At 33.9% G+C, this 14156-nt stretch overlaps 1 protein-coding gene and 1 long non-coding RNA gene across 3 annotated transcripts in view; both read left to right on the forward strand.

The window, feature by feature from the left end:
• The first annotated feature begins 3396 nt into the window (after positions 1–3396).
• On the forward strand, positions 3397–3904 carry LOC110677838. Its single transcript, XR_002501229.1, has 2 exons — positions 3397–3624; positions 3682–3904. It is a non-coding gene; the product is annotated as an uncharacterized LOC110677838 (long non-coding RNA).
• Positions 3905–11168: 7264 nt separating this feature from the next.
• LOC5572132 (pyruvate dehydrogenase phosphatase regulatory subunit, mitochondrial) overlaps positions 11169–14156 on the forward strand; it is a 56591-nt gene continuing 53603 nt past the window's right edge. The window contains exon 1 of one of the 2 annotated variants that reach the window (XM_021848632.1): positions 11169–11810. In XM_021848632.1, the coding sequence (XP_021704324.1) occupies positions 11254–11810 (557 nt within the window). In that variant the 5' untranslated portion in view covers positions 11169–11253. The remainder of the gene's footprint in view (positions 11811–14156) is intronic. The other variant, XM_021848631.1, reaches the window with a different exon arrangement.

Below are 14156 nucleotides of genomic sequence, written 5' to 3' on the forward strand. Positions count from 1 at the left end.
ATTACGTTTCTTGTCATCAGCAAACCAGCCTTTACTTGAGAAAATCTCAAATAATTACGGGAGGAATTTCTTCATAAATCTTAGATGGAATCTATGGAGCAATTGCTAAAGGTATCTTTAGGGAAATACCTAGGTGAAATCTTTCATATATCCTGGCTTTTATAAATTATGGTGAGGTTATTGATTGAATTTTAGAAGATGTTTTAACGGCAAAATTGGAGAATGTCCCAGGGAAATCGATGGATAAAGTCTTGGAGAAGTTTGGACTTTCTTGAGAAATTTCTCAAAGAAATTTCGGAGGAATTCTGATGATTTCTGAAATAATCTTTAAAGAATTTCCATTTTTGCGGTTCCCGTTGGGAAATCCTTATTGAATTTTTGAGATATCCCAAATAAAATTCATGAAGAAATTCCCTAGGAAAATTAGTGGAGAAATTCATTGAAAAATAATCACTACATAAATTTCTTTAGAAATTTCTGGAGTAATATCTGAATATTTAAACCTGAACAAATTTCTGATGAAATTTCTAGTGGAAATCATGAGAAAACACATACAGTAATACTTGTCGTAATGTCACTAGGAATTCTCAAAAAAGTATTTAATCTTAGGCAAATGCCTGCTCTGATACTATGAAGAATCAAACTTATGTCTCCTAGCTCCTATTAGGTTATGTTTAAAAAAACAAAGGAAAGTAGCCGATCTTCTAAGAATTGTATTGCTTTTTTTTTATTGAGCGAAAATATCACATGAAAATATCGTTAGAAGGCTTAAAAACAGAACAATTTCCTCCACTCAACTCCAAACCGACCAAAATGTCACCAACATCCTTTGCGAGTCCCTCAAATATAGAAACTTTCATTTTCTAGTCCAGGGTTAAAAATATTTATTTGCTCACTGTGCAAAAATATTTGCCAACACTTGTCCTACCTATGGTTGCGAACGTGGACGCGCCTCTGTTCAGATGTAATAGAGTACAATACCACTTTTACAATGTTTTTTGCTTAAAACAAGCAATTAAGTCGAACAATAACGTATTTTTTCAAGTTCACTTCAGTAACAATGTTTTCTACGATTACTGAACGAGTTTCAAAAACATATAATCAGTTTAAGAGTAGGTACTTACGAGTGGATATCGGTATCTCATACTTCACAATCTTGGTTAATATAACATTTATAAAAAACCTAAAACTAAAATTATAGTCAGTTTCTTTCAGTTTAGCTCTTACATGGATGTACATAATCCATAGTTAATGTTTCTGTCTAAAAATTGCGTAATTATTATTTTTATTTCATATTATACTACCAAGCATTATCATAGAGATTGATAGAATAAATATTATTGCCGAAACCGCAACACATGCGTTATTTGAAATGATGAAAACAACAGACTATATTCTAGTAAAAAGTATATCAATGCTCTTCGCTAACTCGGAATATTTTGCATTTTAAATATAAAATATATAAACCACAGAAAAGGCACGTCACGTATAATATAAATAAGAATTCAAAACTAATTGAATATTGAGATAACATCAATAATGTGAAGGTATGTACAGCATAGTGTAGGGTACTTCGTTGTAAAACGAAGTTTTTTTTCTACAGCCAAGTTTTAAATTAACTTTTTACTATTGTTTAGAACTAAAATTTGTTTTACATTGTTTGAAAATATCATTTCAGAAGAGTTTTGAAGTTATGACATAACAGTTTTCGAAACTCAAGAGGGATAAAAACTTTTTATGATTTCTGTAAACTGAACATATTTTAACCAAAACGTTTTCGGTGCTCACGAATATATTTTTAGATTGAATCCTACAACAAAAATGAACGCTATTGTTAGTGTTATTTGATTTTATAGCAAAAATCATTGAAAAACTGGTATTTCTAATAATTTTACCTAAGTTTCATATATTTCCGCTTATAAATTGTCCAAAAGTACTCTACTACGTCTGAACAACGTAATATAGCATTTGAGCAACCAAATAAAGCATTAAAATTCAGTTTTGAATGTCGTATGTTGAAATTTTGATAGGTGTACGAATATGGGATTGGATGAATTTTAGACACAAATTCAATACGTTTCCATTGATCCAAAGATGAATGTAAATTGAAACATTTCATGACTGTTAAATAATAGATGACACCTATGGCCATCAATATAGATAAAGCATTTCAAACTCAACATATCATTCAATAGTTTTTTACTTACTTGATGAATCGCCAGTGTACTGTATGAATATGAAATTGGGCCACTGTAAATCTCATGTCATTAGATCCTTACTAAAAAGCGAGCTCGTTTGTGGAAGCAATAGCGTTCATTAGAAGCTGGGTACTACTGGACTTTTATCATAGATATAAAATTATGGTCGTTAGGAAACTGAAAGATAATTAAGGTCAGTGAATGGAATTTTCATAGAAATAGACGCAAAACAAACAACAAAACAAAAGCGATCACACTTGTGTGTCCAAAACTTTAACGGATTGGGATCCAATCTCAACAAAAATTGTCATGACAAATACCTTTCCAATATCGCTTGTCGTACATAGCGTCTTGCCACACAGACTTCGGTTCGGTGTTCTGATTCGGTGAATCTCGTGACAAAAAAAAACTATTTTTTCGGCTGTCGCTAGACTGTTACCTCTAGAGCCAACTTGTTATTGTTGATGTGTACAATAAGTAATGTTTTTCCACATCTCCGTTGCACAAATTATAAAATTAACTCGATTCCCGAAAATTCGAATTGTCTTGATAATTTAAACAATGCTGTTTTCAATGTTATATTGTGGAGCAGCACGGTCACTGCATTATGGATATGATATAGGAGAATAGCCGGCTCAAAGTGTCCGGAGATGAAGATTTTACTTATTAGAAACCCATACAAAAATTTTTTGGCCAACAAAATATATTGAAAAAAAATGTCGATTTGTCTACTTAACTATTTTCTTAGACAATAGATAGCTAGGATTTGAAGACGAAAACTTTTACTTTATTCGTTACAGATCTTTTCGAGGAATTTTTACCTTGCTGAGTTTTGTTCAGACAGATGGCAGATTTTTTTAAATTTATTCCAACAATCTTTTTTTTCTTTTCTCGCTTAAATTTTTTCAAGTAGTTTTGCATAATTAAACTAAAAGCTTGAACTTTAACCTACAATTTATCAAGTAAATTTGTTATGTTTTAAATTCTCAATAACATTAAAAACAGGTTATACTTAAAACTTTCATGGAATATCGAAAGATGGCTTCAGAAATCTATCGGATATTGGCTACAAATCGCTATCGGAGACTATTCAAATTATTTAGTCATTTTTTTCGTATTTTCAACGTCAATTACTATAATGTCTAATTTTTATCCACAAATTAGTTTCAGATGTTACCGGACATATCAACAACAGGCATTGCATTTAATCTCATCTCTCGATCTTCTGAGCAAGATACGGATCAAATCTTAGGATATTATCTTGGAGCTCTTTGATCGAATTTTGAACTTCATCTTTGACTCTCTTGTTTCAAGATGAAATCTTATCATCGGAGCAATCCGTGGCTCAGAAAGATTCGGCTGTCACGTCCGGGTATTTTCTAACCTAATAGAAGTGGAAATTATTTGAAGATGTCAACCAACGGAAGTAAGTAAATAATTCGTTCCTTGAGGAATTCAAATTTCATTTTTTATATTTTTATAGGTTTGGATGGATTCTATTGCGGTCACGCACATAATGTGTTCGTATTTCCTTCGAAGACCACAAACGCAATTTTCAAGCATCAGGGTCAGGGAATGGAGCGCTTGAACAGGAATCTTTCTTGAGTAATGAAGAAAATATAATAGGACGAGTCTGGATTGTGAAAAATAAGATCTTCCATATAAAATGAAATAAAAGATTCCTTCGTAATACATTCATAATAAAATGATTCTCTCATTTGCATTACTTGCACCTTAGCAGATAAAATTTGTCTGTAAATCACGTCACAAGTTATGAAAGTTTAGATAAAAAAACTGATATTTTCCCATGAAACTGAACGCATTTCTTGATGAAGAATTTAGGAATTCATGAGCAGGTACGGTGGTGGCGGGAGAAGCTTTAATTTCATTTGGCATGAGTTTCAGAGTTACTATTTGTTCTGTTATATAATTTTCCACCGAGGATTTGTTTCTGTAATACTTTTTTGTTCCAACCGCACCTTGTAAGTAGAAAAATCCCGACTTTGCAAAATACAAGGGCTCATTAGAATGATTTAAAATCAGAATTCAATCAAAGTTCAGTCCGTTTCAGCACTATTTTCCATAATGTTTTACTTCAAGAACTCAGTGGTTCATCAACGGATCTAACTTATTCAGCATAGCATTCTAATCTAATATAAAGCAGAAATATACCCATATGTCACCAAACAAGCTTCAAGATCATCATCTGATAGTGATATGGAATCATATCGAAGCGCTCTTGGATTGCTGATAATATCTTTCACCATCCGAAGATGATCAAAGTGATCAGATGAGATTGTAATGTCTGATCAACAAACTTTTCACAGGTTCAATTTTTTTGATGTTGCAATTCTTTTAAAAAACATTGAATTTTGACAAATCTTAAACCAAAATATTTCGCTAAAAGTTCTACTTGAAATTTCTTTCTGAATTTTTCAGACTATTGTTTCCAAAAAATCTGTTAAGATCAGAAAGCGTAACAAAACTCCAAAAACATCTGTTGAATAAGAACAACTAGAGCAGGTAAAATATATTGCCTACCATATATTTTCAAATATCATCATTACTTATTCTACAATTACGAAATAGGTAGTAGCTTATGTAAATTGCAAAATATTATGTGAATATTCAGCCATATTCCGGGCTTCACAAACCTTGAGATATATATAAGTTTGAAATATTTGATGCTCAGTGGAAGTTTGTTGAGTCAAACTGACATGCAGTGTATAGCCCTTGATTCAATGGATTACTTTGTTGAAGTAATCATTCTTCCAAATACTCAGTGTCGTGAGATATAGAACGTCATAACAAATATATGAGCTCGATATAGTAATATTTACTAAGGTAGCGTCATCATGCGGTGAAATTCTCAAATAACTAATAAGTTTTTTATGTTGGTCCCTTCTCTTATGCAAATTTATTAAACTGTTTCTGAGATATAAGCGTCCAAAGTTTCAAAAATTCGTTGTTATTGTACTTCTTTTTCACAATAACCTTCCCCATGATATACCATTCCCATTTTTAATTTTCTTCTATTACTCAAGTGAAAATTAATTTTATTTTCTTTCCAAAACTGTGGAAAAATAGAAAACTCGATCAAATTTCGCAAAGGGATGGTACACAAATTATGTCACGCCAAATTTTAACGTTTTGGACCCCCTCCCCCCCTTTGTCACGTTTTTTGTATGAGTCCTCCGATTTTTTCGTAAGGCTTGTCACGCTTGGCTTGACCCCCTCCCCCTCCACGGAGCGTGACGTAATTTGTGCATGACCCCAAAGTTGTCATGTATTGAATTTGGGGTCAATATGACTCCATGGCACAAACAACGCATTATTTGAAAATAAATCACTTTAGAAAACTATTTATCCAGATAATTCTGCCGTTATACGCATAATTGTCCCATGTTACTTTTTGTGCATTTAGACTTTTTGTCATCAAACAGTTTATTTTTACTTATAGTTTTAGAAAACACATACCAAAAATTAACTTTGTTCTGAAAATCAATGAAAAGCAAGCCAAGTCAAATTGTCCCATTGTTAAATTTCCACGCATAACTGTCATACTATACAATTCGCTGCGCTGATCTCGAACAAAATATTCAGTAGGCAGTTTTAAATAAGCTGGTATTTGGAAAAATCATTTTTAACATCTTCTTACGTTGGCTTACGTTTGTATTCATGCGAGCCTGACTACAAGCTTCATTGAAATTTTCAATATCAAAATAATATTTCCCATCCGTGTTTCAATGAATTTTCAGGGTCGATCACCAAATTCTTCTAGTTTTTGGGACCACGGTCATCGATTAGAACTTTACCGTAATTTTGGATTAATCACGGGGAGTACTGAAATAATCCCACTTATAGAATCAGTAACCACTTTAATTTCGAGTCTATGGCTTGAGACAAACCATTTTCATGATGTAGCATACCAATCCTAAACAGAAATAGTTCGACCGTTTTTGGATGACTTTGCCACATGCTGGGTTGATCCAAATACCGGTTCACTAGTGGAAGTGGCCATTATATTGGCGAATCTGGAAGCTGGCTTGCGATATACCAATTTTCAAGAATTTGCAAATCAAGTCAAAGGTGATTCAAATGTATTTGGTCGAATGGTGTGAAGATTTGTGTAGTGAATTTTGAGTTAAAAATTTACTCCGCATAACAACCTTGAATTCGCAGATGAGTTTCTGTCAAGCCTGCAGCTGAAAGAGTCAATATAGGAATTTATTACATCTTATAAACTCTCTAACTTACTCATCCACTCTTTCTTTCACTAAACTCATACATTTTCTCATTATCATACATACAGAAAACTTTGCTTTCCATCCCAAGCTATAAAATCGTATTTCTTCACTTCTTCACACGTGGTTCCGTTTGGCACATGTCACTTGAGGCTTCAATAGGTACCTTAACATATAAGGGTATGCGATATGAGTATTTTCCATGGCGATACGAAACGAAACGATATGCGGAATTTTCAAAACTATTCGAAGTGATACGGAACGAATAATTGAAATGTTCCGTAAACATCGATACGAAATACAAATCCTCACGAAATTTTTCGAAACGAAACGAAATTTGTCTGAATATTCCGCGAATTTTTTTTTGTGTTGTGATAATTTTGGTATCCAAGTAGGATGACTTCTTATAGTTTTGACAGCTTCATTCAATTTATCAGGAAAGGGGGTATTTTTTATAACCCATTGGACTCAAAATATTTTTATTATATTACGTGCATCTTACTACTAAACTTCAGTCGATTTGGGTGGCAAATATGTCCCATGATTCTCTTCTTCAAAACTGCTGAAAATATACAAGTTCCTCAAATAAAACACATTTAAGAGCAAAATGGCTGGTGTGAACAGTGTGACGTCGAGACAATCTCTAGGAACAAAAAGTAGCCTCAGATAGGAAGGAAATAATGCTCTTATTTCCTTGGTCTCTGATTGTCAGGCATGGTCGATTGATTAGCATCTCTGAGTATAAATCTGAAGGTTGAGGGTTCGATGCTGATTGCCGATTATTTTTATTCTTCGCCATCAGATCATATTTTGATATTGATTTGTTGGTCAATATATATACGTGTCAGATATTGTTTTGATCTTATATCTTAACAACATATTGTTCAATACTTCTCCAAACTCATTTTTGAACCAAAAGCTGATCAGAAATTATTTTAGAACAACAAATTATGATCCTGATCAGCTTTTTCCAACTGCTCAGGTACGCACCATGCATTGCGTCCTTGGGGTGTAATCTTGAACACTTTCTAAAAATCTTGTAAAAATTGTGATTTTTTTAATCAAATTTTAATTTTATAAAACTATGAAAAATTCAAATGAAGAAAATATTGCAACATGATACTTGCTGCTGCAGTCAAACGCGAATTATTTACTGTTGCGCAAAATCAGTTGCGTAAACGGCATTCAGCCAAACCATGCTGAGGGTGACAAGTTTGAATCCCGTTCCAGTTTGGGATCTTTTCGTATTGGAAACTTTTCTGGTTTTCAAGGACAAACCTAGATGCTTTTTAACTGCAGAACGCAATTTTTACAGCATTCGTTGTAATTATCCTACTCGGCAAGTCTCGTAGGATAAATTTAAAACTCGTGCTGTAAAAATCATCATTCTCCACCTTGTTCCGTAAACTACTATTTTTACATATGTGTGGAATGTATGTCTCATCAGAAAGCACATAAAATAAATCATTCTGTACAATTCCTCCACGTTATCGAGCCTTCAACACACTTAACTTTCAAATGGTGGGTGAAGATTTTGATTCCACTACAGGAATAATTATCAATAAATGGAAATACGTGACCTTTTCATGATTCTTATTCCAGACGCCTTTTCACTTTTGCCTCATATTCCAGACACTTTGATTCGAGTTCCGGACAGCTCATGGTTAAAAAGGTCAAATCATTCATTGAATTCGACAAATCATTGAATTGATGTCTGAGGCAATTGGGTATTATAAATTTGTATAGATATCTATGAAAAGTGCCTATTAAGATGAACTTGGAATGTGAGAAATTTTGAGTGGCAAAAATTGAAACATTTCGTGAAATGTTTTCCATACAAAGTTGAGCGTCCTGAATTTGAATCATAACATGACCCGTTCGGCCATATGGCATTCGTCCAAATGGCGTTCGGCCAAACGGCATTCGGCCTAATGGCTGGGGTCTAGATCTAATCAATGGCTGATTGCATAATTTGTGCAATGCTTTCGAGTTTGAGATGAAAGTTAATGTCCAAAATATAACGTGGTCTACAGTCCTTTTCAAAATAAAATTAACTCGATCATATATCTTGCCGTTGCCCAAACACTCTTGAATTCATTCCCAAGTGCATCCCTTATAAAAATAAATGAACATACATGAGATCGTCCATGAATCACGTTAGGAGTAATGGGGGAGTGAGGGGGTTCAAGATATCTTACGTGTCATACAAATTATTTTTTATTTTCATACAAAAAAAATCATACCATAGGGGGAGGGGGTGTCGAAAAACCACAAAAATTGTCTTGCGTAATTAATGTACATTGGGGCTTGTCGATCAAATTCACATAGAAAATGATTTAGTACCATGCTATATGAGAAAAAGGTGAGGTCTCTGCAACTCTCTTAAGTAAGTATTCAACTAATCACAAATTCCAGTTGTTGCTACGTGGCCAGAACAACTCTCGATTGTTGCATTAGGCATAAATGATGTTAGGCATAAAATACGTTAGGCATAATGGACGTTTGGCATAAACTAATTTGCGTGTGAGTCATTCAAAATTCTTCTCATATCATCATATCAAAGGCGCAGATTTACCCAAGTTTGTTCTTGACCTGGGAACGTAGAATAGATCCACGTGGCGTAGACCGTTTGTTGGAAAGCGATATTGGAGATCGTTGGTAAGGCCGCAGTGGATAGAACCATGCACTAGTCGGCGAAGCGTAGACATGTCAAGAACGCGCCGTCGGTCACAAAATGAAATTTTCTGTATACAAAACGAGTGAACGTACGCTGCACTGCTTCAATACGTTCTACATACTGCAAAAATTGCCCTGTGAGTGACATTAAACATTAAACATGAAACATGAAACATGAAACATGAAACATGAAACATGAAACATGAAACATGAAACATGAAACATGAAACATGAAACATTAAACATTCAACATTAAACATTAAACATTAAACATTAAGCATTAAACATTAAACATTAAACATTAAACATTAAACATTAAGCATTAAACATTAAACATTAAACATTAAACATGAAACATGAAACATGAAACATGAAACATGAAACATGAAACATGAAACATGAAACATGAAACATAAAACATAAAACATTAAACATTAAACATTGAACATTAAACATTAAACATTAAACATTAAACATTAAACATTAAACATTAAACATTAAACATTAAACATTATACATGAAACATGAAACATTAAACATTAAACATTAAACATGAAACATTAAACATTAAACATTAAACATTAAACATTAAACATTAAACATTAAACATTGAACATTAAACATTAAACATTAAACATGAAACATTAGACATTAAACATTAAACATTAAACATTAAACATTAAACATTAAACGTTAAACATTAAACATTAAACATTAAACATTAAACATTAAACATTAAACATTAAACATTAAACATTAAACATTAAACATTAAACATTAAACATTAAACATTAAACATTAAACATTAAACATTAAACATTAAACATTAAACATTAAACATTAAACATTAAACATTAAACATTAAACATTAAACATTAAACATTAAACATTAAACATTAAACATTAAACATTAAACATTAAACATTAAACATTAAACATTAAACATTAAACATGAAACATTAGACATTAAACATTAAACATTAAACATTAAACATTAAACATTAAACATTAAACATTAAACATTAAACATTAAACATTAAAATTTAACATTAAACATTTACTTTTTGCTGTTTTAATTAATTAGAACTGTTCATCTGATTTTTGTCAAATTATGGTTGAATGAACATTGCCAAAGCAGAGGTCATGTGAAACAAGAATCAAGTTATTTTAACAATATTTCCAACCATGATGCGCATTTAGTATAGTATATAGTTTTATATTTCAAATGAGTTAGAACTAAAAGTTTTGTGCTAATGTAAATTTATCGTGCATTGAAAAGCTAAATGCAATTCAATCGTAGCATCACCACTCACAGGGCAATGCTAAGGTAAACTCGTGAAGAGTAGCTACTGGAAGTTATGTTTATACGTATGTAACCGTCTTTAACGCAATTCGTATACGTGTTATGTAATTGCATTTCATATTGATACTAATAAACCATTATAATCTTGAACATACTTCGTCAATAACACGTTTTACTTATTCTATCCGCAATTTTCACATTACAGGCTACAGTTACCGACTGACTCCTTTTCGTTCGTTTGTTTTGCTTCGATCTGCCTTTGGTATCTGACAGTCATTCGTCGCCTTTTTTTCTGCACGGTAAAAAATAAGCACCATGCTATCAATAATTCTGCACTTGGTTTCGCACTACTGTTTAATCTTGACAAAATCAAGGTAACAGCACTTGAATTCAACGTTGCATGTTTTGATTTGAAATAAAAAAAAACTTTAAAATAAACATTTTCGCCTGACCCAGATTTGAACCACCAATCTTCGGAGTGCAAGTCTAGTGTCTTACCTCGGCACCAACTTACATCTGTTGAAAGGGGTTGAATTGATCTCAATCACTTTCTACAACGAGCTGTCAATGATTGCTTTCATACAAAAGACATGATGTTCAAAATCAACGACTTTTCACTTCGGAGTCTACTTCTAGAGACAGTAGAGCAAATCCAAAGTTAGAACCCTTCAAATCATGGTGATTGGTGTTTTGAATTGAGTCAAGTGATCAATCTATTCAATCGAACGTACTGATTTTTTACCGTGTGTCCTTTCGTTCCTTTCCAGTTTGCCAGCTGTTTTTGTTGTTGTGGTGGGCTGGAGTGCAATGTTTATTTTGAATCGAGATCAAAATGTTTCTTGCGCTTAAAAAATCGCGGCTGTGTAAAAATTGCAGCATTCTGTGTAAACCTTCGACTTTCAGCACCAATAGTGTGGTTAGGAACCGTGGATTAACAAGTCACAGAAGTGGAAATGTGCGATCTATTTATACCGGTGTTCCGCAGTTGTCGCACAGCCCAGAACGAAGGAACGAAGATTTTCAGCAATACGGTTTGACTTTCGATTCAATTAGCAGCAAACCGCCGAAAGATGCCAGGGTGGTCATTTGCGGAGGCGGAATCATGGGGGCTGCCGTTGCATACCAGCTAGCTCAGCGAGGATGGGGCCAACACACGGTGCTGATTGAGAAGGGAAGGATTGGCGAGGGGAATCCTTGGCACTTTAGCGGTCTGCTGGGAGAGCTGAAACCGACATATTCACAAGTTTTACTCGCTCAAACTTCGCTGGAGCTTATCAAGGAATTCGATCGGAAAGGTCTTCCAACGGGATGGAAGCAAACGGGTTCGCTAAACCTTGCAAGGACCCGAGACCGAATGACGATGTTCAGGAGAATGAAATCGCAGAGCGTGTAAGTTTTGTTTTGCTTCTTTGTGTGGCGAATGGAATCGTGTGATACGCATCAGTGTGATAATTATTAGCTAATTTGAGCGATGGCGTCAAGCAGAGAAGTGTGCTTCAAGTCAATATTTACAATATTTCTTCATTTGAGTACAGTCACCCCACAGTCATGGATAGCACACAGATATGGATCAGAGTTGGATTAAAACTGGAATATCTCATCAAATAATGTTGCCATTACGCAGAACACATTTTACCTACGAGAACCATAAATCTGTACAGCATCGCAATCTATTGTAATATGCTTAAGCATATTTTTTCCGTCCGTAGGAAATAAAATGTCAACCGTATTCCCAGCAGCGTATTCCCGTAAAGCTTTGAAACCCACAGTTATGAATCAAAGATAAGATGATTCCAAAACACCCAGTCAACATTTTGGCTGGTATATTTTTTGCTATACATCATTATATGTGAATCAAATGACTCGTATAAAATGCATGAAAACGTTATATACACACCAAAGTGGAGGCCATATACGCACTTCCCACGACTTTTTCAGATTTTCCATGGTCAGCAATACGATGCCACAAAATTACGATAAAAATAAAAAAAAAGTTTCCAGCGAGACTCAAACACCAGACCTTTGTATCCCTAACCCAGTACCATACCACTACACCACAGACCGCTTCATAAATGAGGAGTGATTATTTGCCAATATGAAAGGAAGTTTGCTCTACAACACACACGCTTTGTTTTTCTTTGAAGCCCACCGCTAGAAGATACCAACCTCGGGTGGCAAATTTTGCTAAGTTATTGCGATTTCATTTGATGCTAGTCTGCATTGATATATGATCTGTCAGTTTATACAACTTGACGCGATTCTAGATTATACTATTTACGGCATGATTTGTTGTCAACAAAGTTTGTCGACAATGAATCGTAGTGGAGAATTATATACAATTTGTGTTAACATTTATTCGTTTTGATTTGGCATATTGTGCGATTCTGATATTTGACGTATGAATATGAGATTTTTGGCACACATTCTCATACGATACGTGGTTCACTGGGCAAACGCCAAAACGTATGCTTTCACTAACACACCATTCGTTTAACACGTGGATAAATTGCTGTTATAGTGTTTTGATCCATAATATGAGTCGATTTGATCCATAATGAGGATCCTCCTTTCCCACTGATCCACATCTATGGGGTGGACATCGTTTGCAGTTTCTATCGAAATCGACACTTTTTCGTAAGTAACCGGTTGTTTTGAGGTGTATTCTAGAAAATAACTATATTCTGCAGTGCCAGGGAGGTAATTTTGTTTTGTACAATGTCTCCATGTTTCTTAATCATATTTTGTTCTAAAAAATGACCGTTAGTTGATCTATAATTGTGAGGTGACTGTATCTACTGCTTTCACGGAGCGCGACGTTCGCATCATACTGCGGGAAGTCAACGGTTGCCAGAGTCTTGAATTGGATGAACTGTGAACTGTTGCCGAATTTCATCAAACAAACGTTGGTTGTATCGGCTGCAATACTCTTCACTTGTTCGCTTTAAGAAAGCACATTCTCATCGAGATGTAAGAAGCGTTGATCGCGTCAATTCACAAAACAGGAAATGTTCATACCTTTACACACTACATCCTGAACAGACCGATGGAAGTTTTCAAGAACAATACCAATAGATTTCCATCACCTGGTTGTGCGTGTCACTATTGTAGTAAAAAAATGCTCATCTACAACAAGCCTCATGAGTTACACTCACCTCACAGACAAGGATAACTCACATATGTGGATCAGTGCTGAATTGAACATCAAAGCGATCATCAAATAGATTTGAAATTACCTATAAAAACATTTCACTTACGTGAACTATTATGGTCGAATACTTCGTAATAAACTTTCATGGCTTTGTACACAATTTCTGGGAGATAAAATGTCAACCGTATTCCTAGAAGCGCTGATTCATAACTTTGGGCATTGGAAATTATATAAAAGTTGTGAATCAAAGATAAGGCTATTCTGAACGAAATATCAAAACGTATGCTCTCTCTAACACACCATTCATTTACCTCGCAGATAAATTTCTGATATTATTACCGTTTTAAATTATATTCCTTAAGGCCATCAGTGACTTCAAAAGCATCTGATTGGCATAAATTGACTGATATTTGTCTAAATTTTAATTTCTCCGCAGGGTCTAACTGTTAGATAGCTTTATTATTGTTTTTACGTAAAACTATGGAACACCATTTTGATTCAAATGCCGAACACTGTGCTCATTCTGTCTCATATTCCAAACACTTTGATTTAAATTCAAAACAGCACGAATAAATCATATTCAAATG

The sequence above is a fragment of the Aedes aegypti genome, chromosome 3 (assembly GCF_002204515.2).
Source record: "Aedes aegypti strain LVP_AGWG chromosome 3, AaegL5.0 Primary Assembly, whole genome shotgun sequence".
Lineage (NCBI taxonomy): Eukaryota > Metazoa > Arthropoda > Insecta > Diptera > Culicidae > Aedes > Aedes aegypti.